Consider the following 26,797-nt stretch of genomic DNA (forward strand, 5'->3'; position numbering starts at 1 on the left):
GACGGGCCTTGTGCTTTTCTTACACCTCAGCAAGGGCAGAGGGGACATTCCTTGCCTCCACTCCCTCCCTACAGGTCGTTCCTGAGGAGCCACCAAGCCTGTGGCAGCCCCTTTGTGCAAGGTTTTGGTCCAGAGCCCAGCACAGCAGAGCCTGAATGACGACTGGGGCCCTGAGACTGAGCTGCCACACAAATAAATAACAGCCAGGAAAAACAATCATTCACATTAGAAGAGCTTGCCTGCCCAGGCCTAGCAAGAGCTCTTGGGATTACCTTCCTCATGAGGAAAACTCAGCTCCTCGGCAGTCCTGTGGAGAACACTCGGAGTCTCCATCCCAGAAGGAAAAGGGGCAGTGACAGGGCAGCAGCCGTGGTATAAGGTGTGCAAACAAAACGGGGAGGTGAGTTTGCTGATGGTTTCCACTCCAGGAAAGGGAATGAATCCTGTGCCTTTGTCTCCTCTCTCCCTCCCCTCAGTCTCTGGGTGCAGACCCCAGGACCCAACGTGTGAGACGTGGGCTGGACGTGGCTTCACAAGTGTCAGAACTGCCCTTGGGGCCCTTCCGATCACAAGGGAGAGGTGAGAGACAGGGGGATGTGTGGGAGGATGGAAAGGCGTTATTTACACACAAACCAACCCAGCAGTTTTGAAGGAAACCTGCCCTGCCCACAGACGATCCCGTGGCTCGAGAGGGTTGTGGGTTTGTGCTATAGAGAGGCAACAACTGCAAGGTGCTACTGCTAACCAAAAAAAAAAACCAGCACAGAAAGTCAAAGAGTCTTAACACCACACCTGGATCACTCTCTGGAAGCTTCCTCTGCCCCCTCTCCCTCTTTTCCCATTCCCACTGCTTTTAACACCAAGGAAGTTTCACATTTAGACATGGGTTTTGGCTGTTGTGGGAAGCACGTGGTTTCTGAGGGCCCCATCGCTGCTCTAGCTGAGCCTCCTCTGGGTCTGAGACAGCAGGTCTGTGTAAATTTTGGATCTCAGGAACCTGGGGTACGAGTCCTTCTCCATCAGGCTGTGCACCTTCCCCTGAGCTTGGTCAAAGCAAGAGAGGGAGGGCTCCTGCACATTTCTTCTGGTCAGCTCCCGTGTCTGGAAGTCTATGTTCACCTGGGGAAAGCAGCAGAAGAGAGTTGGGCACTGAGTGTGCAGCTGGCCTCCTCCAAATGGCACAATCCCTCTCAGCCCTGGCTGTGAACCAGCAGCAGAACCAAGGTCCTGCCCCCATCCATGCCTCAACAGCCCCCACAGCTCTGGGGGGTTCAGTGATCCAGGGCTGTGAGTCCTGCCCCCAGCCTGGAGGAGTTGGATTTACAGTGATCTGAGCACTTCTGAAATCACATTATTTCTATTCAGACTCTTAGGCAGCACATCACCTAAAACTGCTGCCTCAGCCTAACCTCTCTCCTGCTCCCTCTACTCCTCTCCACATGCCCAATAGATGGGTGAATGAACTTTTAACCGTGTTTAAACCATTAGGACATTCTTATTAAATGCTTCTAAACTCTGCTGATGTAAAATAAACTGTTTGATTTTTCCCATAGCAGCTTCACTTTACGATATCTGGAGGAGAGGCTTGAAAAAAATAAACCACCCTCTTGTGTTATGACTGCCATTTGTTTGCAGAGCCAGCCAGTGGAGCTTTCCTGCTTTCCTTCCCTAGCAGAGTAATCAGCATTTTTTAGGGTTATTGTCTGGAAGAAAAAAAATGGCTGGAAAAATGTTATTTGTTGTTATGAACTCAGTGTTCAAACTTGAAGGAGCCTGGAGAGCAAAGCTGTCTGCCTCAACATGGATGTCAGCAGCATGGATTAGCTCTCTGCATTTGCTTAATAATTACAAATTCTAAGCATGCCAAAATTATGTAACAGTGCTAAAGAAACTTCACCACAGGACCAAATTGTAGGAAAGACCTCATCCTACCTGCATTCCCATTTCTAGTCCAAAATCAACCTTCCAGTCCTTAAAATCCCATCCAGCTTCCTGAATAACCAGTGAGAAAATGCTCAAAATGCAGTGGGCATTGAGACACCCACACACCTCGGTGTGAATCTGGGTCCTTCCCAGTGGCCTTGCAAGGGCCTTCCTAGCTGGGAGAGGGAGAAAAATGAGCTTTTCTGGGCTCTGACAGGCATGCATGCAGTGGAGCAGGAGGGGCTGCCTGCAGTGAGAGCAGCCCTGGCTGTGCTGTGATTGCAGGAACACAACCCAGCGTCGTCACCACAGGCTCTGACAGTGCCATCAGCCTGTCGAAGTGCTTGGAAGAGGATTTCACCATCCCAGGCTCAGGATTGTGACCCCATTTTATTGTTCAGCTCGCAGTTATTGCTTGCACCTCTGGGGAGGTCTGGGTGAGGGGGGAGTTTGTCAGCAGAGAACCTCTCCTCCCTTGGGACTCAACAAGTTACTACGGGTGGGATGGTCCTGTGCAAAGGGAAGAGCCCAAGGGTTGATAGCAAACAAGAGGAGCAGGGTGAAACATCCTGGGGAGCTCGGTGGGTGAGCAAATGTAGGTTGAGATTACCAGTGATCTCCCTGGCTGTGACTATTCAGTACCACCAAAGAGGCTGCCCTCATCGGGGCTGAGCCACGGCGGGCAGAGGCAGCCGGGGGGCAGCACGGCCTCACCGCCCTCCTCAGAGAGGGAAGGGGGACAGGGACAGCACCCAGCTGGGGGTGCCACCCCGGGGTGCTCCATACCCACCTCCCGAGGGGCCTGCACGTCGATGAACTCCTCGAAGATGCGCTGGGCCTTGGAGGCCAGCTTGGCGGCCGAGCGCGTCTTCTTGAAGTCCTCGCAGGCCAGCCAGAACTCCAGGTTCTCCTCGCTGAACTCCGTCTTCAGGAACGCCCGGAACGCTGCCAGCCCATCTGCCAGGGAGACACAGGGAGTTACTGTCCCAGGGGCTGGATGGAGCTTGGATCCCCAGCCTGTTGTGTCTGTGCTGGATGGTGAGTGCTGTGCCTTTAGGGCTGGCTCTGAGAGCAGAGCGGGGAAAGAAGCAGCGCCAGGTTTGTTTTGAGAACAGCTCTCGCTCCTGCACATTCCTCTCCACTCGTCTAAAGCACAGACCAGCAGCTGGGACAGAGATCTTTTTTGCTTTTAGTTAGTTTAGCTAGCTAGGGGAGAGAAGTTCCCTGGACTGGTTTTTTTTCCCTTTTTCTTGGGACTGTTTAAACCTGCTCTGGACTGAAAACCCCAGAGGAGCACCAAGGGCTGGTACCTGCGGGGCCTGGGCCTCCAGAGGGACTGGGACTGATGAAAACTGAGTGAGCTGAGCTGCTCACAGCAAGGATTTTCCCAAGTTTGCCATCTCTCTTCGGAGCAGCAAGAGGTTTTATTGTTCACATTATTCATTCTTTATGCTTGTGGGCATTTTGTTTGTTAAATAAATAGTTTTTCCCACTTTCCTCCGAGGAAGTTCTTTTCTCAGACCGGCTGCAGGGAGGGGCCTTTTGAAACCCCTGTTTGGGGTTTCCTCCCAAGTTTGCCCTAAAGCAGGACAGTTACAAAGGGAGGAGGGAGAAGGCAGGGAGCTGTTCCTCTCACAGACATCCCTCCATCCACCCTGCCTACCAAAGACCATTTGATTTTTCCTCCCGGGTTCCGCCATCCTGGGATGTGCCCATAATTTCCACCACTGATCAGCTCCCAAGAGCTGCCACAAAGCCAAACATCACTCGCTGTAACTCTGAAGAGGTGTTTTCCAACCAAACACTTTCCTCGGGACTGGGACACCCACCCTTTGGAAAGTAACTCATGGAATTATCAGGCTTCAACTCATGTCAACGCAATGTTTTGTAACACCCTGTCACTAAGAAAAACCTTTAATAAAACATGGCTGCTGTGGACTTGTCTCCTATGTTTTCTGTCATTTTGCTTTATTGCCTCGTGCCATTTTTAGTTCTTATTTAAACAGAGGAATGCTCTCTTAGAGTCTGTTACAGCTCCACTAAAGGGGAGAGGGAAAAGACTCGGCGTAATTACGGCTTGTCTAGTCCGTGGTAAAAGTGTGCTTATCACTTGCTAATGCTCAGCAATTGTGACATCTCAGTAATGCAATCTGATTCAGCCGGGGCAGATTAGAAATATGGAAAGATTTATTAGGCAATCTGTGTCCTCTTAAACCCCTGCCTGGGCCTATTTATGGACACAGCCATTGTTTTTTATTTCCTTTCCCTGAACGGCACCAGCGGAGCTGAAGTAGCTGAAGGCTTCACACATACCCTTTCTCCTCGGGATAAATTTAGCCTCTCTTTTTTGTTTTTTTTTCCCCAGTAATGTGTTTCTAACTGTTCCTGGTCTTTTGCCATAGGGTCCAGATTTTTGTAGTTCATGACTGGAAAGCTCTTGAGTCAGCACTGGCTACTTGCAAGCAACTGTCTGAAAATATTGATGGAACTGGGGACGAGCCTGGTGAGGTCAGGCTTCTTGGAAGGATGAAGGGAGCAAGGACAGGGCATGTCCAGCCTCTCACCCACCAGCATCCTCGAGTCCTTCTGGGCAGGGCTGCTCTAGATCTGTTCATCCCCCAGCCTGGATTGATATTGGGGGTAATCCAGGAACAGCACCTTGGTCGTATTAAACCTCATGAGATTTCCATGGGCTCATTACTCAAGCTTGTCCAGATCCCTGTGGATATTCCTAACAGTTTCTCAAGCAGGCTATTCAGACAGTTCCTTCTATATGCTGTATATACTATCTATCTATCTATATGCAAATGTGTATATATGCTATATATAATATATATGCTGTTTATATGCTATCTATATGCTGTTTATATCTATATGCTATGTGTGCTACAGATCTATAGCAATGTAACACTTCCTTGCATCTCCCTTGCACATCCTAAACTTCTTCCTGCTTCTCTTGTTTCTGGTAATAACTTAGGACATGGAGATATTTTCCAGCTCCTGCTGAAGCCTCAAGCCCCAAGCAGTGGCCCTGGGTATTGAAAAGCAACAAACAATCCTATTTCTGTCTTTGTGTCAGTCAGAGGAGATGTCTGACTGCCCAGATCCTCAGAGGCAAAGGCAGAAGAGATGTTAGGCCAGACAAGCCCAAATTAGAGGCTAAACCTCTCTGCTCTGCGTTCCTCAAAGCTCCTTCATTAGGGTTTTTTTGCACTGACTGCTCCATCAGCAGTCTGCTATCAGCAATAAAAATGGATCCATCCCATCTCAGCCATGCTCCCTCCTGCTGTCAGCCCCAGAAATAGCTGCATTATTCCAGCTCGTCCTGACACTTCCTCATTCAAGCAATTTGAGGAGGAGATCAGGGTTTTGCACTGCTAGGGCAGACAAAACCGAGCCTCTCGTCCAAGTAAGGCTGCAAATTGTGGCACCAAGCCTGGGGCAATATTGTGACATCAGCCCCAAAGGAGCAGGGCACCTGCAGATCACCCTGCCCGTGGCTGCTTTGAGCATCTCTGGGGGTGGATAAACATGGTGAAGGTGAGGGGTGTTGTAGGGCTGCTCCCCTTCCTGAGATCTGCGATACAGAAACATTTTCCAAAACCTGTGTCCCCCTTAGTGCCTCTGAAACTCACAGGACCTGTGTGAGAGTGAGGGAAGGACTGGAGAAGAGGACAGGGAGTCTTTGCAGGCTGACAGTTTTCAGAAAGAAGGACATAAAATAGGGAGGAAGTTCCAGTTCCTCAAGATCTATGTCATTTTATAAATCATCAGCTCCTGGGATGCTTGACATTAAATATTCCAGCACCCAAGCACACTGCTATGTCTCTGCTCAGATCTTGCTCCCCTGTCTCTGCCCTGGTCTTTTTCCCCCCCTTTTTCTCTCACACCCAGAGCTGAAGCACTGACAAAGGATCACTTGCAGGAATAGCAGTGTTGCATGAAAGTACCACATCTGCAAAAGGTCATTGATGCAGAATATAATATCTGAAAAATATGATACCCAAAACCCAAAATACCTGAAATATGTAATATCTGAAAAATATAATACCTGAGAAATAAAATAGCTGAAAAAATAATAGCTGAAAAATAGAATACCTGAAAAATAAAATAGCTGAAAAATATAATATCTGAGAAATACAATACCTGAGAAATAAAATACCTGAAAAATAAAATACCTGAAAAACAAAATACCTGAAAAATAGAATATCTGAAAAATATAATATTTGCTCAGAGAATGGAATGTTGTGAGTGACAAGGAGACAAAGGTGTTTGTTACAGCCCTGCCCCAGAGAGCAGCTGCAGCAGGTTCCCCTGGGACCAGGAGGTTTCCATGAGCTCTGCCTCCTGCTCTAATGTCAATCAGCTCCTTTTTATCCTGAAATAAGTTTAGACAGTGAGTGATAAATAATAGTGTCTGGCTGTTCTCTGCTTTTTTTATACACTCCTGTCATGCAGTCCTCAGAGCCTTCGAGGAGCTGCAAGTGGTGAGGCTGGAGCTGTGGGGACCTTGCAGGGGACACTTGGGATGCAGGAGAGGTCATCCCTGACTGCCTGGCTTTCCAGTTTTCATCCTGAGCCCTTGACTGCCTGCCAGCCTTTCCAGCTGTGCCTGACAGCCGGGTTTGGGCAATCACTGCCAAAAGTTTGTCGTGGAACAATGACAAGTCTGATTGAAAGGGCAGGAGGACAATCAGGCATGGGAGCTGCCACCACCGGAGCTGGAATTTGACCTGGATGTTGGCTTCCATCTCCTCCCCTCCTTCAGAGCACAAGAAGGCTTTCAAGGAATGATCATTTAAAAGCTCATCTCGCACAACTGGATGTCTTTTTTCCCAGGGCAAACACCGCTGGAGTGCAGTGTGATACGAGCAGGAGAGAGGTTTCACCTCCTGAAACACCCCAGGGTGCAATTCCAAAGGGATGCTTTACAGAGAAAGCAGGGCAATTAAAAGCAGGGTTAGAAGCCTGCAGAGGCAGCAGCACAAGGTAATCCCTAACCTGAGGACAGGATGTGCTGGTGTAGGTGCACAGCCCTTCAGGACAACTGCTGGACAATTACACAGGAATTTGACTGGAGAGTCCTTTGCCTGAAAGGAGGAAATGGATCCTGATGGAGCAGATAAATTGAAGGCAAAGAAGCAGAGCTCTTTACTGAATGCTGAGTCTGAGGGAGAAGCAGCAGACATTTGCTATTTTAATTTACAGAGTAAATGTAAGCTTCAAAATGCCCTGCTGTCCGTTCAGACACTGAGGAACGTGCAGGAGGCATTGTGCCAGTGCTCAGACATTACTCAGGATCCTGCAGGTCACCTGTGGCTTAGGCAATGACAGGAATTTGTGTTTTATGGATGGGCAGTGCCAGGCAGTTGGGCCGTGTGAGGACAGGCACTCCTGAAATCCCCTTCAGGAGATGGAGGGTGGATCCTTTCCAGCAAGTGGGGACCACAAAACACAAGGCAGGTCTTAACCAAGCTTCCTCAGCATGAGGGAGAGCCCAGATTAGTGGGCTCTAAATCATTCAGGCAGCGTAATAACCAAGCACCTGCCACTGTCGGAGCAAGAAAGCAACCAACAATCATTTATTTAATGCACGTGTTTCACCTCCTCAGCAGCCACTTCATGCAGGGAGTAAAAGTGGAGTCCCTGTGGCTGGTGGATGGATGGATTGGCTCCAGGGAAGGTGCTGGGTCCGGGGCTGGAGGGACAAGGGACACTGCCCTGCACAGCACATGAGCATGCCCTCACTGCTGCTGAGCACCTCGGCTGCCTGCCACCAGCACAGTGCTGCTGCTGCTCTGGCTTTAAAAGAGCTGGGAGTAGGTTGGGATATTCCTGTGCTGTGTAGGAAGTGAAGGAATGTGTAGACAACAGAAGGGGGAGAACAACAATAAAGTTTGGGCGGAGGAGCACGGAGATCACAAAGAATCTGGAGAAAAATCACCCTTGGGATAAAAGTGGGGATTCAGCATGAAGGTTCTTGGTGCTGGGTGTTTGTTGAGAAGTGACCAAGGGCTGAGGACAGCCTGTCCTGCTGGATGCTGGACAAAGGACAAGCCATGTGCCCAGCCCCGTGAGGGACACAGAATGAGACATGCTACTGCTTGTATTTCCCTCCAGCAGCCTGTCAAAAGAAATCCTCGTCTGGCTGCCCAGCCTGTGCCTCCTGGGCACGGGCACAGCGAGGGGATTACTCCTCAGTTACTCACACTCACGCACTCACACTCTGGGGACCACGCTGAGCTCACTTCATCTGCCAAAACCCCAGCGTGTTAACAACGCTGCTTTTCCTCCCTGGGCACCCAAGGAAACGCTGCACGCTGTCTGCCTCTTACTCTAAATTCCCAAGAGCAGCGTCAGGCTCCCCTCTCCCATTGCTTGCTCAGAAGCCCTGACCCCAGGGAACACGCCTACGCTGTGCCTGCGTCTGGCAGTGAGCTCAGACAGGGCTCCTGGTGTCAAACAGGGATTGTCTGCCTGACCCCAGGGCTCCTGAGCTGATTTGCTTCACCCATTAGCACAAACAATTAGGATATCATTGCACGGACCTGTCGGTGTGGAGCTGCTGCTCAGCGCTGCTCACTCCAGCAGGGATGAGGGAACAGAGTCCCCACAAGAGCCAGGTGGGGAGAGCCCCCCGCATTTCCCACCCTCAATCTCTCGTTAAATCAACTCCAATTCCCCTTTGAACGGCTTGGGGAATCAATCCATGCAGAGGGGCATTACCCAGCCTGGGAATCTCCCAAGACAAAACAATTGCTCCAAACCCCAGGGGATTTCAATCCTCCTCTTGGCGCTGCCCCAGAGCAGCAGGTCAGGGTCAAACATTACCTGCACAATTAATCATTCCTTAGAAGGGTGAGGGGAGATCAGGGCCATCACTGTTCAAGGGATGTCTGGCAAAGGTGATCCCTGAATCACACAATGGTTTGGGCTGGAAGGGACCCTAAAGAGCCTCTCCTTCCAACCCGTGTGCCTGGGCAGGGACACCTCCCTCTAGGGCAGGAGGCTCCAAGCCCCAGCCAGCCTGGCTTCATGAGACTCTCCATGGAGTCTGTGCACCTCCTCATGTCATTTCCACTTAGAGACCTTTTGGAGACAGGGGAAGGAGAGTTTTTCCTGTCCCACAAAGTACTGCAGCCCTGTGAGCCTCCTCCGTGGGCGAGGGCAGCCTGCTCAGCTGGGCACTTTGGGCCTCTTAGGGAGCTCTGATCCACATTCTTGCTCCTTGGAGCAATTTTGCCTCTTGTCCAACCCCTTGCAATATTGCCCATAAGGTCTGCCCCATTTTCAGCTGCTCCATCCCGTTCCTGAGCCCTGCTGCAGCACTTTGGGGTTTATTTTCCCTGGAGAACAGTTTGGCTGGAAGGGATGAAACCATCTGACTGCAGCAGAAAGCACCACACAGCCCCCTGAAATCACAATCCCCTTTCCAAAATAAATGAACTGTCCATCTAGTGAAGACAGTTTCTGACAGATGTGTCATGCAGAAATGCTCTACCTGCTGCTGCAGTGAGCCCTGGGGGAATTCTCCCCAAGCCCAGCTGCTGCTTAGCCCATGCCCCCAAGCATGAATTCCAATTTTCCCTGGCTAATGCTGTTCACCTGAGCAGTCACAGGGAAATTAGACTGGGACAGTTCTGTCCTCCTCTTGGCACTAAAAACAGAATTTCTGCTGGCAGCTTCCCTACAGACAGATGCCAGCAGGCCAGGCACAGCTTTATTTACTCCCAGATTTTGGCCAGTTAAGGCACAAGGCTCCCTTACCTGCCTAACATCAGCACATCCTAACAGCAAAAATGCAACTCGTACAATAGAATTAATTCTATGACTACGTGCTCTTCTCTCCTTTAAACCAGTGTAACTAAAATAACACTTCTGTTTCAACAGAACTTTTTGTATTTGCATCATTATAACCCTTGACTGCCAGGCTGGCAATTCCAGAAACTTCAGGTGCAGAGCGGTTATAAAATATTCCTTTAGAAAGCAGTTTATTGAACAACAATTTTTTTTGTCACCAATCACCAGGCAATGTCACCGTGACTGCTGATAAAAAAAGATTAATTTAAATTTTAAAGATCACCTTCTGTTGCTATTAGGAACTGAATATTTTTCATTAGAAACTGAATATTTTTCATTAGTGCCAGAGAGTTATCAGAATTATTCTCCATTCTAACAGTTGGGAACGATCTTGATAATTCATTTATCACTCTCTAAGGCTAATTTATTAATAAAACCAGACACAGTGGTGAAGGCTGCTGGACAAAATAATTGAACTAAGGTTTGATTTAGCATTTTTAGTCAGCTGAAGAGGGAAGGATCTGTATAACATCAGGACATAGGTGGACAAATTCACTGGGGTTTGTAATCCAGTTCTTCTGCAGTCTAATAAAGAAGATTTCTACTTGTACACCAGTGAAGAAGAAATGGGTTTGAGTTGAGGATGATAACAGGGATGTGAATATCCTGCCCTTCCCTTTCTCCATGCCCCAGGTACCCTGTAATCTCTTTGGCTCATTTTCCCCTTCTTGTTCTGAATTCCCACAAAAGAAATGTTCCTTTTTAGCCATACCCAGCTACACCATATATTTTTTCCCCTATTGGATGCAAGAGCAATGATCTCAACTAGTTACTGCTGCTAAAATTACATCCTGCTTTTCCTGCCTTGGTCAGCCAGCCTGTTTAAAGTTGTCACTTAATTCCCTGCCAAAACTGTTGTCATCTCAGTAGAAACCCAGCAAAATTACCCTTTGCTTAATAATATAATTCTACACTTATATTGTAAAATGTAAGGAAAGCCTGAGACTATGAGCAAGCCAGACAGCTCCTATTGCCATGGAACAGTTCAGCACCCACGCTGGCTTTTCCCCAACCTCGACTGATTCAGGTTCTATCCTCCGATGGAAGCCCACAAATGAACCCATACTGGGAGCTCTGCTTTGTTTATAATTCCTCAGTGTGAAAATGCTGGTGAGGCAGAGCAATATTTGCTGAACAGAACTCACAGGATTGAACAGAGCAGGGGGGTGCTGATTATAGGTTGGCATAAGGTCTCTGAATGTGAAATTTTTGGGTTTGCTGTGAGAACTGAGCAAATCAGGCTCTGCTCAGGGGCACCACGGGTGATTCCTCTGTGACAGGGCAAGCTGCTCAAGGGTACTGAGCTGGAAAAGGCAGCGCCTTGGGCTGATGGCTTCAGCAGTTGGGGTTTTCCCTGTGGTCAGGAGCAAAGATGTGAAGGGAACACACAAAACTCCTTTTTTCCCTGCCTGTAAAGGATGGTGACTGCTGGGGAGTGAGCAGCTCTGAGGGGACCATGCCCCTGGACAAGGGTTAAGGGCAGGGGAAGGGAAAAAAAGGTAGAATTTGATCTCTACTCACATTTATGGGACAAAAGGACATCAAAAGAGTCTGCCCATCTTGTCGCTTCTTCTGTTGACAGTCTCCTGTAAAGAAAGGAAGGGGCAAGTTACTGACAGCCCACGGCTGCTCATGGCTCTGGAGCTGTTTGATGAGGACACCGAGGAAGGCTGGAATTCTTCTCACCTGATTTTGGAGGTCTACAGTGTAGAACTGAGCCAAGTGACCCAGGGCTTCCTTTAGAATCACCGAGGAGATGCCAAGCAATTGTGCAGGGATTCATCTCTGCTCATCTCACATCCCCAGCAGGCAGGTAAAATAGGCCAGATGAATCATACCCAAAAAGGGACCAATTTTTCCTCATTGACTCTAAGCAGAGGCCCAGGGAACAAGCTCAGATGCTCAGACATTTACATTGTAAAAGCCAAAAGTCAGGCGAAATGAAACTCAGCCCTGCAGAAATGTTTATTTCTCTCGCTTGCCTTTCAGGGGAAGGACAGATCTTAGCCCAGGTGTAAGCAGGGACTTGTGACCAGATGAGTCCCATCCCACACATCTCAAATCAGGACTCTGGAGGGTTTTAAGCATCTCCCTCAAGCATTGTGCAAACCACCACCTGAATTTTGGCAGGGTTAAGTACAAGGCTGAGCTGAAGATGACCTGAAATTTCTGGTCACCTCTTACACCAAGCCAACTGCGATTTGTGCTGACAGAGGGGTGAATTACACCCCCAAAGAGGTGCAGACAAGTCCCACACACAGCAGTGGGGACTGTGGGCACATCCTGGCTCACGGCAGAGCTGGTGTCAAAGATCCAGGTGTTCCCTGAGGCTCTTCCTGCTGGATCAGTGCCGGCTGGTTCTCCTCGTGGAAGCAGTCACAGCTCACACAGAGTACGACAAAAGGAGGACAATACTGGAGGGGGGTGTGGGGGGTGGGGAGGGGAAGGGCAGGAGTGGGGTGGGTGGGGTGCTGCAGCTATACTCACTTCAAAGCCCGGTTGGGCTTGTCCGGAAGAATAGCTGTGAAATCATTATATGAGTCTGATTTGTGAGACAGGCAGCCCAGGCGAGTCCTCATCCCTCTGCTCCTGTGGTCAAGGTGGGGAAGCAGGGGTGTTAGCAGGGGAAAACCAAAGAAGAGGATGATTATAAGTCTAGCCAGCTTGGCAAAAGAAAAAGAACAAACCCAAAATAAAACCAGCTCGGTGGCTCTGTGTCAGATCCGTGTCCTTGGTTCCCTCACGCGTGAGAGGGACCCTGAGACATCTCCAGGCAGATGTTAAGGGTGAGCAGAGCACCAGAGCAGCTGAAGGCTCGCTCACACCAGGCATTCAGCTGCCTGGGCTGCCAAAAAGGCTTTGAAAGGGTGGGCCTTGGGATGGTTTCTTGGAAAGTCCTGCTCTGGTCAGGTGTGGGAGGAGAGCAAGGGGCAGCAGTACAAGAAATCAGTCACCACGTTCCAGCAGCACCAGAAACAGCACAAATACCAGAGGTGGAGGGCAGGAGAGGGCAGGAGGAAGGAGAGGGGTAGTAAGGCTCCTGCAAGGTGCTGCAGCTCCGTGAGTTCCCGACCAGGATCGATCCCAAGCGGCTCCTTTAGACTCGGGATTACATAAGCAGGATCAAACCGCCTGTTTCCTGACACGCTTACCCAGGCAGAAAATGGCTTTATTGCTTTTTTCCTCTAAATTTCAGCCCAGCCCCAGAGCCTCTGATGCTGTGCCAGCCCCTGGTGTCCTTGCCCAGCCCCTTCCCAGGACAGCAGCCGCAGCATCCTTCATTACATAACCCGGGATGGGCAGGGACACAGGGGCAGGGCAGTGGAGCACACACATGGGACTGGCATCACCCCCTCCCCAAAAACATCTAGGGGCTGTTTCATGGGTTTGCACGGGCTCTGTGACCTGCCTCTCCAGCCCCAGGGCATCTCCTCTCAGTCCACGAGATTCCCTGGACGCCCAACCAGGCCATTCTCTCCTCCAGACCATGGGAGGAGCATTTAGCTACCCCAGCTCCACTTCTCAGCTGCTGGACCTGCTTTGGAGCTGCTGAAAGCACTTCTCTGAGCCCTGCTGCCACACAGATGCCGAAGACTTTCTGTGGCTGCAGAAGTACAGCCTTTTTTCCCCTTTCCATCTGTAATCCTTGCAGAACACTCCAGCACCAGTGTATGAGCCAATCTGCAGCGCGCCTGTTTCCCCCTTCTCCTCCCGCCCTTCGGAGAGCTTCTATTATTGCACATTTTAATGTAATCTTAAAGCAAATTAAATGTTAATTAAATGCACCCAGTGTCTCCCTGGTGCAGCAGAGGCAGCTCGCAGCGTTTAACGAGCACAAACCCCAGGAACTCCTCAGCCACAGGAATTGTTGCACAGCCTCCAACTCCGGCCCCACGGCCGTGGGCTCAGGGTGCTGCACTCCACGAACTCCAGACGGGAGCACAGGGAGTGCCACCTTCCCAGCTGTGCTCCAGTGGACACCCAGCCCTCCAGGATCCCTCTGGTGCCTCTCCAGAGGCCTCCTCCCCCCCAGCCTTTCTGTTCCCTCCTCTGTTTGCTCACGAATTTGCCAGCAAGAGGTGTGACAGGCGTTACCGCAGCGCTGCTCAGATTCCCCCGTGATGCCCGAGATCAAGGGACTGCAGCAGGGAAGCAGGGCGGGTGGAGGGGCAGGGCAGGGAGCTGTTCCTCACGGAACATGGTTATCTCAGTGAGGATTCCAACACAGGACACAGGAGAGAGAGTGGGGGCAAAGAAACTGGGTCTGCAGGAGGTGGAGAGAGGCAAGGGAAGGGCAGAGGGAAGAGGGGACACGGCAGTGAGCTGAAGGGCTTGCTGGACGAGGTGGACAGCGACAGGGCGGGCAGGGGTGAGGGGTGCAGCGTGGCTTTGCAGTTACCTCCGTGGGATCAGTAAGGCAGCCATTCAGGCATCCAGCTATGCTTAACCCTTTAACTGGCTGGCTTGGACCGCAGGCGGGGCTGCTTGCAGGAGGCAGGAGTGCAGGAGGAAGGGATTTATTGTTTCATGTCCTGGTGCTTAGAAATGCACCAAAGAATCCTCTCTGCCAAAGCCAGGAAGGGCCAGTTGTCCTCAACCCATTTGATCCTTGCCTCCTAGCGTGGAAAGTCAATTGTTCAATGGAAGACGTTGAGAGCTGAGGGACGGTCACAGAGGAGAGACAGCATTTCCTTCTAAGGCCAGGACTGCAGGAAAAGTCCAGCTTCAGGTCTAAAGCGGTCTGAGTTTGGTGTCCCAGCTCACCAGGGAGCAGCAGGGGTTGGCATTACCCCACTCATCCTTCAACACCTCCGAAGGTCTCTCCTCAAGGGGCAGAGCTCCGGGCTGGCCTCGCTAAGAAGACCAAACTACCTCTTGTGCCTGTCCCTCCAGGTCATGGCTGCTGTTAGTGGGCAGGCATCATGGAAAAGCTGGCACTGCAAACAGAACAACAGGAGGACTTCACCCATCTGCACGTGCTGCTCCTCTCACCAGCACAGGCTCAAGCACCCACACAAAAATAACTCAGAGCAAGCAAGGCCTCGATGGGGCGGTGGGAGCCTGCAGGGAGGCACCAGGGAGATGCAGAGCTTGCAAAAAGGGGGGAAGGAGGGAAGGAGGGAAGGAGGGAAGGAGGGAAGGAGGGAAGGAGGGAAGGAGGGAAGGAGGGAAGGAGGGAGGGAGAGAGGGAGAGAGGGAGAGAGGGAGAGAGGGAGAGAGGGAGAGAGGGAGAGAGGGAGAGAGGGAGAGAGGGAGAGAGGGAGAGAGGGAGAGAGGGAGATTGGAGATGGCGGGGTCCTCGTGAGCCTTGGCACGCTGGGGAGCAACTGGTTGACAACTCTCACATCAACAGAGAGTGAACATGAGATGCACCAGGCAGGAGAGCCAGGGGACAGAGAACAGGACTCTACAACGAGCAAAGGCAAAGGTTTCAGATTTGCCAAGCTCCAGGTACCCTCCATGTCATGTTCCAACTGGGAACAACCGAGAAGGAGCGCGAGGAGCTGATGAGATCTCTGAGGGTGTGCAAGGAGTCAGGACCCTGCTCTGGCCCGAGGCTTGGGCTGCCCAATGCAACATCCCTCTTAAAACCTGATTACATTAAAAACGCACAAAGCCTCTTCCCCACTAAATTAATGGAGCTGGGATTGGGCTGCATTGCCAGTGAGTGCATTCCCTTAATCCCCACCCCGGCCGCTGCCTCGCTGCGCTCTGACTGAAATCAATCCTTGTAATTCCTTAAGCCCCTTTAAATTTCCTCATTAACAGCCTCACCCGCATGTGGGGCCACAGCACATGACTTCCCAGAGCCCAGCAGCTCCTGCTTCTCTTTCCCACTGCTGCTCCGAGCTGGAAGCAGAGCTGTCTGCCCTCTCCCTTGCAGCCTCCTCCAGCAGCCCAAATTTTGGGGTGCTGTTATGAAAGAGCCTCCTGCTCGCCCCCACTCCCACCCACTCAGCCCCCACAGCACCACTGAGCAGCACCCAACTTCCCTGAGATCCCAAAGTCTGTCCCACTTCAGGGCTGCTGGGACCTGCATCTCCCCTGGAGGCAATCCCACTGCCCGGCTGGCATAGCCATGGACGTTCCCTCTGTTTGCAAACAAATCCAGTCAGTCGTGGCTTTCAAATGTAATCTGTGGTGTCTGCTAAATTGCAATAAAGGTCTTGGTGGGGGGTTTTGCCTCCCCTGCTCCGTCCTTCATCGTGCCTCCCCCTCCTGTGGAAGGAACTCGGTCAAGGAGAATTACCAGCCTCATCACGGATGTGTTTTGGGGGTTTCTCCTTGAGAAACAGCAAGGGAGGGGCATGATCAGGGCGTTCAGGTTATCAAACCACCTGAGCAAAGATAAGAAGCCATCCCAATACAATAAAAAAAAAAAAAAAATAGCAGCACAAAGCTTAAAAAACCCAACCGAAAAATAAACACAACAGCAAACCAGGAGATCTCTCGGGGGCTCCAGGAGATTAAGACCATCCATTCACATGCAGAGAAAGCCGGGGAAAAACGAGCACAGAGGCACTGCAGACAGACAGACACCGAGGAAAAGATACTCACTGCCTTTGACCTGTCCTCCCTGCCGGTGGGTCTGTGCCGACAGCGCGCTCAGAGAGGCTCTGGGGAGAGAGCAGAGCGGGCTTCTTCAGAGCCAGCCCCCTGCTCGGGGTGCCAGTCACACCTCGGCACCCCTCCCCTCCCCTCCCCAGCCCTCCCCGGGCAGCAGCGGCAGCAGCAGCAGCTCAGAGCCGCTCTGGCATCAGCCCCGGCCCGGCTGCGCCGCCGGCTCCGAGCGCTCAGCGCCGGCTCTGCTCAGGAGCCCCGCGCATCCCCGCGCATCCCTGCACATCCCAGCGCATCCCTGCACATCCCCCGCGCATCCCCTCACATCCCTGCACATCCCCACGCATCCCCGCTCATTCCCGCGCATCCCCGCTCATCCCCCGCTCATTCCCGCTCATCCCCTCACATCCCAGCACATCCCAGCACATCCCAGCACATCCCCGCCTCACCCAGCCGGCAGCAGTAGCCCCGCTTCTCCCCGCGGGCGGACGGGGCGCCGCAGCGCACGGGCGGAGGATGCCAAAGGCTGCCGGGGAGCATCGGGGGGCGGGGAGGGGGGGATGCCTGCGAGAGCGCTCGCTGTGCTGGAAAAGAGCCCCCGCCCGCCTCGCTCCGAGGGCTCCCCGGAGCTTAGGGAGGGTTGGCACCCTCACATCTGCAGGAGCTGCCACAGACAGGAGGGGTGGGAGAGTTTCGCTGAAGAGCCCGGGTGTCAGCGGGGTCATTGAGGAGTCCCAGGTGTCAGCGGGGTCATTGAGGAGTCCCAGGTGTCGCATTTTGGCACAAAGCAAAGGAGGGTGTGACTGCTGGGCACGGGATGGCAGCAGCAGAAATCCACGCGTGGTGTGGCAGACCCCTGGACACATCCTGTACATCCCTGCCAGCTCCTGGTGCCCTCACCCCAGTGTATGGGCTCCAATCCCCCTTTTCTCTCCTGCACCCACCTCCATCCTCCAGGGAACTCGTGTGGGATGTCCAGGGCACCACAGTGACTGTGATAACAACGTCACCCACCGTGCTGTGGGCTCAGCACAGCCAGCAGTGACAACACGCAGTGTCACACAGGCACTGGCAGGGCTCACAGGCTCACCGAGAGCTCAAGCCACGGGGTCTCTCTCCATTGCTTCTTTGATCCTGACAAAGCTGACTGACTTAATGAAAAAAAACAAAACAAAACCAAAAAAAAACACTAGAAAGGAAAAGACTTAATAATAGAAAAGTCCTCTGCAGTTTAACAAGTCATTGCCTTTTCCCTGGAAACTTGTAGTCGCCTTCCTCTCTGCTAAGACACTGCTGGCCCTGGCATCCTGGTGCTATACGCAGGAAACATGCCTTGAGATAGCACATTATCACCAGGCACCACCCCTGGGGAGAGGCAGAGTCCTGCAAAACCTCCTAGAAAAACACAGGGATTAGCAGCACTGCAGCAAAGATCCCGGCTCCCGTCAGCTCAGACCCCCTCCTTCCCAGCCTGGAAATGTTTGCCTTGTTCTCATCGTCCCCTGGCAGAGCCCAGGTCACCCTGACTGGGATTAGTCACATCTCCAGTTATCAGAAGACAAGCACAGCAAAAATGCCGTGGCCAGTGAAATCTCCTCTGAACCACTCCAAGTCAAAGGTTGAGGTTCATCCTCTGCCTCTGTCACCCCAGGCTGGTTTGTCCGAGTTAAATAACAGTCAGCTGCAGCCCTTGCCCCAAAACTCAAGCCAGATTTAGCTTGTAACATGTCATTTTTGGTTTCATATGTTATTTCCACGGCCCCAGGTTCCCCCTGGGCACTGCAGGGGGTCACAAGTGACAAGGTTTTCCAGCAGTCCCAGGACACCTCTCAGCTCCCACTCACGCTGTGGGCTGGAGGAGGCCACTGGGGTGTTCCATCCACACAGCTCTGGGTGATTCTGCTCCATTATTCAGATACTCAGACACTGCTGCAGTCCCAAACAGACCAAACTCTGGTCCACTAACACTGGATGGGACAAACCCCCGGATCAGGGAGTGCTCCACTTCTCCCTCTGCTTTCACACCAGTTTTAGGCATTGCCAGCTCACAGCCATCACCAGTATGAGACTCCCAATTCCTACTTCTCCAGTACCCCATTAGACCCTCTTTGTGAGCTCAGTGAGATCCTGAATAACACACAAATGACTCTGAATGCCAACGATTTTTCCTTCCTTTCCTTTCCTGGGGCAGGTGTGAGTTAATAGAGAACAAGAATAAGTTAACTGTTCTGACACAGGCACTACAGGAAATGTAATTAAATTGCAGATAAAGAGAATTATGGGGTTTTTACAGGGTAATATTTTAGAAAGCTTCTGTGCAATAGCTTTATAGCAAATTCCTTCTAAAATAGCTCTCCTGCTTCTGACCACTCTTTAGTTTCTATTTAAATGCTTTTAATAAAATAACTCATTTTGATATTAGGCCTGAATCCCATCCAAAAATTTAAATCTCTCCAAAAATTATTCTAAAGCAATTTCCTCCTAACCTGGCAGCAGCAAACACACAAGCAGTGAACACGTGCAGCGTTGGGAGTGCTGGCTGTCACTGTGGACGGGCAGAAGGGAATTTGCCACCCTCTCCCCTACACCATCATCTCCCTCTCCAGGGTCCTTAGTATTTTCAATGCCTCCCTGCCTATTCCAGGGGTTTTGACCATCGATGATGACTCAAATGGGTTTTATCCAAAAAACAGCTCCACCAGCTTCAGTTGCTTTTACTTTGTGATTTTTCTTAGGTCTTTGGCAGCATCTCTCCTGCCTGGTGCCATGCTCCAAGGGCCCTGTTCAAGCTTTCACAACCTCTTGGTCCAAGAGGATTTTCCCCCCGACAAGAAAAGCATTTCTTCACCCTGCTGTGGTGCTGGGCAGCTGCATCCCCACAGGTGAAGTCATTCCCTGGTTGTTTCCATGAGACTCTGTTGCCTCTGAGATCTTTCCAGAGGATGCTCAGCAACCACAGGAAGGTGCCCCTGCCCCAAACTCAAAGAGCTTTCAGGTTCCTTCCAACCCAAACCATTCTGGGGTTTTGTGTAGGCTCTGTGCCTGCAAAATGCCAATCACAGGGGGCTGGCTGCCTCCCACAGCAGTCCTGGCTCTGGGGATTCAGGTGAGCTGCACAGCCTGCCCTCGGCTCAGCCACCAACCTGCAGCCACACTGCTCTAACCCAGGGGGCTTCGGGCTTTTGCTGGACTCCTGAAAGGAATAAAATGTCATTTGTTCTCCTTCACGGTCATTCAAAAATTATCCAGAATCCAGAGCGGCACCGATACGGGCCCAAGCCCAAGGGAATTCAGATTAGTAATTAATTAATCACTCTCCAGAGATTGCTGTTCTCCACCACCGTTTGCAATTAAACCTGGGAGGAAATTACTTGTAACTTGCATCCAACTCTGCTCACCGTGCCAGGCTGCCCTGCTGCCTTGTCTCAAAGCACACTTGGTCCAGCACAAGGTGACTGCCTTGGAAGGAAGGAATTATGATTGGTGCAGATCGCTTGCTAAACTACAAAACAAACCACACGTTTGTCTTAATTGCAAGCAGAACCCACTTCTAAAAAAAAAAATCTCAAGTAGCACCAGCAAATATCCACAGATGAAGCTCAGAATGATTTTAAGGAGTTGATTCTCTGTTTTACTCATTCTCCACGTCAGGCCTGGCAGGGAGGAAATCCTGAAAGGTGAAACAAGGAGAGCCAGAGTTTCAGGGACAGGTGAGGAGGCCAAGCAGCTGCCTGGGGGTTGATCAGGGCAGGCACCTCACGTGTGGAAGCCACCTCTGCGAGGCAGGGCAGGAGATGGGAGACACCCATCGAGCCAAACTCCCCTTGGAAACGAAAGAACACGCTCAAAATAAAAACGAGTCACATAGAGTGAGACCTGCAGATGTGGCTTAGCTCGAGAGCAGGGTGGCTATTTACACTGTCCCCTGTGGCAATGACAAAAGCGTCTCCTGGCCATGCTGGTGGCTCCTGCACAGAACAGATGCTTCCATTGCGCTGCCTGCTCCCTCCCGGGCAGGTAGACACAAAACCAACAGCAAAGCAGGGCAGGAAGCTCCAGGCTGAGAAGGGCAGGCAGGAATCCAATGGAAGAATTTCCCCTTTAAAGCACTTTACTACAATTTCCTAATTGTTCTCCGGGGAAAGGCGCTGCCGTGCCGGGAGCAGCTCGGTGGGAAGGAGCTGCTGCGCGCCGGGGAGGATGCGGAGAGAGGAGCAGGGATGCAGAAAGGATTGGAGCTGACACAGAGCTGCTCTGTGCAGCCTTGGAGCCCTCCCAGCGCTCGGCATCGCTGCTGCTCGCAATATGGCAGCGGCTGGGCCGGCGGGACGGACCCACCCTGCAGACACAGCCCACGGAGAGCCCCACCGCGGATCCCCTGCGCCCTCGCAGGGCTGCGCTGAGCTCTGATGCTCGGCGCGGGCCAGGGAGCGGGGCTGGCTGCAAACGGGGTTAATTTTCTGCTGGGAGATCATCCGAGGTGCGCTCTGCGAGCTGACTCCTGCAAACGAGCTGTTTATTGAGTGTTAAAAATCAGCCCCGGGCCTCGGGGTTGCAGCCCCAAAGCCATTTATGATGGACAAGGTCTGCTCTGCTCTGCTCTTATCGCTGTTATTCCCAAGGCTGGGGCCTGCAGGGCAGCCAGGTCCCAGGCAGGGATTTCCTGGGGCCGTTTGCTGTTCCGAGGATGCACCACAGCAAAACACGTGCCTGACTTTGAACACTGCACGGGTGTGTGTAGGGTGAAACACAAACAGAGGGAGCCACAAAGGTGAGCTGGGGTTTCTCTTTCATCTGTCTCCGGAGGCTGCTGCTGTAGCCTGAACTAAAATATGAAGGAGGTGAGCTCGACTCCTCTTTCTCCAGCAGCCAGTGGTTCTCTCATAAAAATGACAATAAAAATCGGATGCATCCAGCGGTAGTTTCTCCTCGGCAGAGCGGCTGCCAGCAGTGCCCGTGTCCTGCCAGGCTGGAGGGAGATGTCCCCTGCGCTGTGCCAAAGCCTGGGCCCTAAAGCCCGGCTGGCACTGTCCCCAGAGCCGCCAGGCTTGTCCCAGCGCTGCCCCGGGGCTGCAGGGGCGGGAGAGGGGCAGCACAGCAGGGCAGAGCCAGCTCAGCCCGTTCATGGATGCAGGAACTGGAGCACATTCCCGCATTCCGCAGGGATGGGGCACAGCAGCCGCCACCGGCCACGGGGAGAAGATGCCAGCACAACGGGCCCCTTGTATTGCCAGCTGTACCAAATAACCAGTTTATTTCAGCAGGGAGCTGACCCTCACCGCTGTGGGGGTGTTACAGCAGCCCCAGCCACGGCAGGAGGAGAATAAACCCCCCCAGTTCACGGGGTTCTTCCCCCAAAGAGTGCACATGCCTCTGCCATCTGCAAGTTTTCGCTCCAGCCTGGGCTCAGCGCGGCTCTGTCGCCTCCAACACGGGCTCTTTTCGCTCCAATTAGTCTCATTTTTAACCAGCTCGGCCCCAGAGCTCAGTCACAATGTCACAGACACCCAATATTCAAAGTGAACGCGAGCCACCATTTTACAACCACGACAGTAGCAAAGCAGGAGCGGGGGAAGATGCCAAGATGGTGAGGATCTCAGAGGTGCAGGCACAAGCACAGGCTGATGTTTTCTCCCAGCATCAAAGGCCCAGCGCTAATCCCATTGCAATGGAGATCACCCCAGAGCCAGCCCCGCTCCTCCCCAGCCAGGCTGGGCTGAGCCTAAGGAACGCTGCTCCTTCCCCGCCCGCTCATTAATTACAAGCCGTGCCCGTGTCCCTTTGACCATTCACAAGATGCCACGGCGAGATTAATGCACGGGGAGAAGCGCTGCAGTGGCACGAACAGGGGTGACATCCCAGCAGCACCCTTCCCCTCCCGCTTTGCCCGCAGAGTCCTCCTTCCCCGCAGGAAACTGGGGCAGCACCCAGCCAGAATCCCTCCTCCCCCAAGGATGCAGCCAAGGGCAGGACCACGGGGCCTGTCATCACCCTGCAAGGCCCTCCAGGCTCTTACCTGTGCTCCGTGGCTCCTGGTGCTTGGCGGACACGGCTGGGGGGGCCCTGGGGAGCTGCGGGGTCCCGGAGCATCGGGGAGGGCGAGGGGCACGGCCGTGTCCCCGAGAGCAGCGACAGCAGTGCCACCGCCCCGGCCCCGCATGTGTGCAAGAACGAGAGCTGCGGGGAGGAGGGGGGTTAGCAAGGAGAGGGAAGGGGGAGAAGGGAGAGCGCTCGCAGATGCACACACAGAGCACACGGAGGCTTGTGCAGGGTGGCACTGCCTGCCTTGCTCTCGGTACTGCTGCCCGGAGAGCACTGGCCAGCCCCGCTGCTGACCACGGGCACGGGAGAAAGGGACAGGAGAGAGATGGATGAGGAGCCAGGAAAGGAGTGCCTGGGCACGGGCAGCCCCGTGCTCTTTGTTTGCTGGTACCTGGCAGGGGAAGAGCAGGAGGGGATTGCAGTGCTGCTTCAGCTCTTCCTGGGTGACTCCTTTCTTCCTTGGAAGGTGACAAAGTGCCCCAGCCCAGCGCTCCCCAGGGATGGCGTGGGGCTGGCCTGACCCAGGGCTGTGTAAAGCTCATCCTCCCCCTCTTGTTCCATTATCTGGATCGTCCTGATACAGATCCAAAGGGCTGGCAGGGCAGTTTGAGGGGGTGGAAAGACACTCCAGCCATGCCACCTCCCCTTTGGATGCTGTCAGGAGGCTGCTGGCAGAGCCTGCAGTCCCTGACCCTGCTGCTCTGCTGCAATGACAGACCCAGAACCAGAGATCCAGCCAGAATCCTTCCCAAAGGGGCACCAGTTCCTCACTCCACAGATTTTATTTCTCTAAAGCGTTGCATGCTTAGAAGCGTGTGATCCTCTGGAAGGAAGTGAAAGCTTTGTACCTCATGCCTTTTTCAGCTTTTTGAAAGCTCCCAGATCTCTTCTCCTCCTCTGCTTTGCCACTCAGAGGGTCTGGGGGAGCTCAGTTTGGTCAGAAGGATTAAAATGAAAGTCAAGTCAGATGCTTGAGGTATTCTACCCTCCCCCAAGCCCCCAGTCTCCCGTTTTGCTCCGAGGTTTCCCACTGCTGTTTGCAGACACATGGATCTCTAGCCACAGGGCTGCTGATGATAGAAATCAATGGGTGATGCAGGGAATTGCAAGTGCAGAATTTCCAAGTCAATACTGTCCCCAGCAGTTAACCTGGGAGCACACCAGGCCCATCCCCATCTCTGGGTGGCTGTGTTCAGTCACAAACCTTCAAGACTCACCTAAAACGATGAACATTCCCACAGCAGAGGATAGGATCGGTCCTACAGAGCCAAAATCCTGTACCCTGCCTGCCTGCCTGCTCCACTGGCCTCAGGATGCTGGCACCCAGCTCCAGGGAACCTCCCCCTCACAGGTCACCCTGCCAGGAGCTGTCAGAACATATTTCAAGTCTCAGGATTCCATCAGCCCTGCAAGAGAAAAGGTCTCGCTGTGGATCCGTAGCTGTGGATGGATTCTCTGCCTGGAGCAGCACATCCAGGGCCCAAGGGATGATCACTGCAGGGCCTGAAACCAGGCATCCCATCCTCATTCCCACCACAAGAGGAGCGAGAAGCTGAGGTTTGATGCCATGTCAAGATCACGACTGTGTGTCCATCCTAGAGAGATCCCAGTGGTTCTGGGGAGCTGGATCCCTTTAGGATGCTAAAATCAGGAGCAATACCACTGCAAAGGGGGGTATGGGCATCCCTCTTGCATCTGTATTACTTAAACCTCTAACAAAGCTGCCAGGAGTCTCTGAGGATGCACAGCTTTCCTACACCCCAGGGCTGGGAGATTTCCAGGTGACATCCATTCTCTGTAGAGGTGTTTTTAATGTGGATACACTGCAGAGTCATTGGGGAGGGTGGGTGAGAACCATCTTTGGGGAAAATTATCCCCACATCTGTGTCTCATGGGGAGTGAGGAGCTGTCTGCTCTGTGCCCCAAGCCAAACTCCCAGCCTCCAGGAGGGCAGACCCTCTGGCAGCCCTGTAGGCTGGGATCTGACTCTCCCAGAGGGAAAAAAGGGCAATTTGATGATTTGATTGCAGTGTGGTGTCCAGGACTTGCAAGGGGACACTGTCAATGCCACTTTGTGTCACCACTGAAGGTGGCCCCCAGCTTTAGAGGGACAGGGAAGCTTCTCCCTGGGTGACCCAGGATTTCCAGCTGCATGAGGAAAAGCAGGTTTGTTTTGTGTGCATGCAAAAGCCTAAACTTAGCGAGCAAGATGTTAATTTGCGAGGGGAAAATAGGCCATATTTATGTAACTGTGAAAAGCTGCAGCCAAGGCTACAGATCCAACGGGAGAGGAGAGTCTGCTCCCAGCTCAGGGCTTTGTGAGAGCTCCAGCGACTGCATATTCATCGCCCCACATCCCAGAGAACCAGCTTTGAGGCTTTCCAGGCTAAGAATAGAGGTCTTGTTGTGTTTGCTGCTCCCCGGGCCGGGTTTTGTCCGGGATTAGAGGCACCAGGGTGTGGAGCTGCAAATGGCAGCATCTCCCAGGGCAGGGCTGTGGGCCCAGCAGGGATGGAGAGCAGGGAATAAAGGGTGAATTCATTCCCAGCCACACAGGATGGCATTAGTGCTGGCCCTCTGCTCACAGAGACGTCCCCCGCGGTGGACGGGGCACCCGCAAAACACGACTCCCTTGTGCACAAACAAAACCCAAGCGTTTTTCCAGGCGGGGTGGCTGGGGCAGTGCCACGGCTGAAATTAGCAGCTCGTCCTGGCTGTGAAGCCTGATGGCCTGCATCCACCTCGGGCAGCCCGGTCCCCACAGGGGCAGACAGCTCCCCGCTGGCCTGTGACATTTCTTTCCCCTTCCACTCACATTCTCTGCCCTACTTAAACCAGGTTGGGAATCCGGCAATCCCAGCCTTGGAAATGGAAACCCCAGAGACAGTCGCTCCAGGGTTTTTCAGACAAGCCTGCACTTCAGAGGTCTTTCAGCTCCAGAAATCATCATGTGGCCGTGCTGGCTGGCACTGATGGGAAGCAGCATGACACTGCTCCTTGTTTGGCTTTGAATTTGTCACCCTGGGACTCTGGAAAAGCCCTTTAAGGGCTGAACTGGGCTTGCAAATGGCAGCAAAGGCAAAGTCACTCCTGTGGGGAAACCAAGAGAAAAAGGACTGAATTGTGGAAGCCTCTGTGGCCCCTCTCTCCACCATTCCCTGAGCCTGGGGCCATATTCCTGGACATTTATCCTAAAGCAGCAAGGGATGAGACTCCTACAAAGGATGGTGACCCAGGGCTCTGAGGACCTGTAGCCAAGGGCAGCACTGGCCACAGGCACTGGCTGCAGACAGTGGGGTGACTCCTGTCCAGCTGAAGTCCAGCCTGGGAGGTGAGAGAGACCACCACATCACAGACTGAAGGCTACGACTGATATGAGGTGCTTTTGAATAAATGGGGACAGAAACTGGGGTTTTGAAACATGCAAGGAAGTGCTCTGCAAAACAAGAATCCCCCGAGAGAAAGCACAGTCTCTGGAGAAGGTCTTTCTTGCTAAAACATCACATAACAGAGAAGTCTCTTGGGAAATGACTCCTGAGATCACCTCTCTCCTAAAATAAATGCCCCTGGGAGCATCTGTCTTGGCAAAACATTTCTGGAGGAGAAAATAAAAAGTGTTCTAAAACGTGCTATTGATTCTGTATTTACCCTCGCTGCAGCAGCAGCACACAGAGCTCAGAGGTGAGCCATCATCTTCCACTGCTCCTTCCTAATCAGAACTGAGAAGGATCCAGCAGCGATCCTGCTGCTGCCTCATTTCCTCCCCAATCACTCAAACCGACCCACTGTGAGCAGCAACCCCGCAAAACGTGTCCTGGGGTCTGTCTGGGCTTTGTGGAGCACCACAACGGGGCCATCCCATCTGCTGCTGCTTGTTTAGCCCTTGCACTGCTAAACGAGCAGCTGGGAATGCTGCTGAGCCTCTGTTCAAAGTGCAGGGGCACTCGTGTGTCTGTGCCCCCTGTGGAAGTCGGTGTGACCCCGGCACTGTCTGGCAAAGAAGGAGAGGCCAAGCACCCAGTGCTGCCTGTGCCCTGCCCAGCCTGCTGCAATTAGCCGCTCTCGTGACGCTGGCCACCCTCCAGACACTTGGCCAAACGCAGTGCAGACACTTTGACCCTGGGAATTGGCTCCCATGCCTGGAAAACCACACGCCAGCTCTGACTAAGCACCTGCATGTTAATTCATCTTTCACATTACCATCGGCGCAGCCCAGCGAGACCCAGAGCCATGCTGGCACCAGCAGACAGTCCCTTAGAGAAAGCCATGAGTTGGGAAGGTCTGAAAATTCTCCAGGAAATACTTGTGGAGGCAGAAGGCAGCAACTGAGCACTGTTGAGCATCTGCTGCAGGGAGCATTGGAGACCAACCCTTCTGCTCCTGGCAACGCTACAGAGCCAAGAAAGATTCT

General features: G+C 52.7%; 1 protein-coding gene across 2 annotated transcripts; it reads right to left on the reverse strand.

Annotated features, from left to right (window-relative positions):
• Nucleotides 1-398: 398 nt before the first annotated feature.
• Nucleotides 399-16,884, reverse strand: RGS8 (regulator of G protein signaling 8). Of its 2 annotated transcripts, XM_063406619.1 has the most exons (6): nucleotides 16,802-16,884; nucleotides 16,342-16,404; nucleotides 12,271-12,372; nucleotides 11,305-11,369; nucleotides 2,714-2,880; nucleotides 399-1,119 (listed from the first exon to the last, which is right to left on the reverse strand). In XM_063406619.1, exons 1-6 carry the CDS (start codon nucleotides 16,882-16,884, stop codon nucleotides 937-939), a joined length of 663 nt encoding a protein of 220 aa, XP_063262689.1. In that variant the 3' UTR covers nucleotides 399-936. The 2 variants fall into 2 exon arrangements, with proteins under 2 accessions (XP_063262689.1, XP_063262690.1); XM_063406620.1 differs by lacking the exons at nucleotides 16,342-16,404; nucleotides 16,802-16,884 and adding an exon at nucleotides 14,183-14,208.
• Nucleotides 16,885-26,797: the final 9,913 nt, after the last annotated feature.

This window comes from Prinia subflava, chromosome 10, assembly GCF_021018805.1.
Source record: "Prinia subflava isolate CZ2003 ecotype Zambia chromosome 10, Cam_Psub_1.2, whole genome shotgun sequence".
NCBI lineage: Eukaryota > Metazoa > Chordata > Aves > Passeriformes > Cisticolidae > Prinia > Prinia subflava.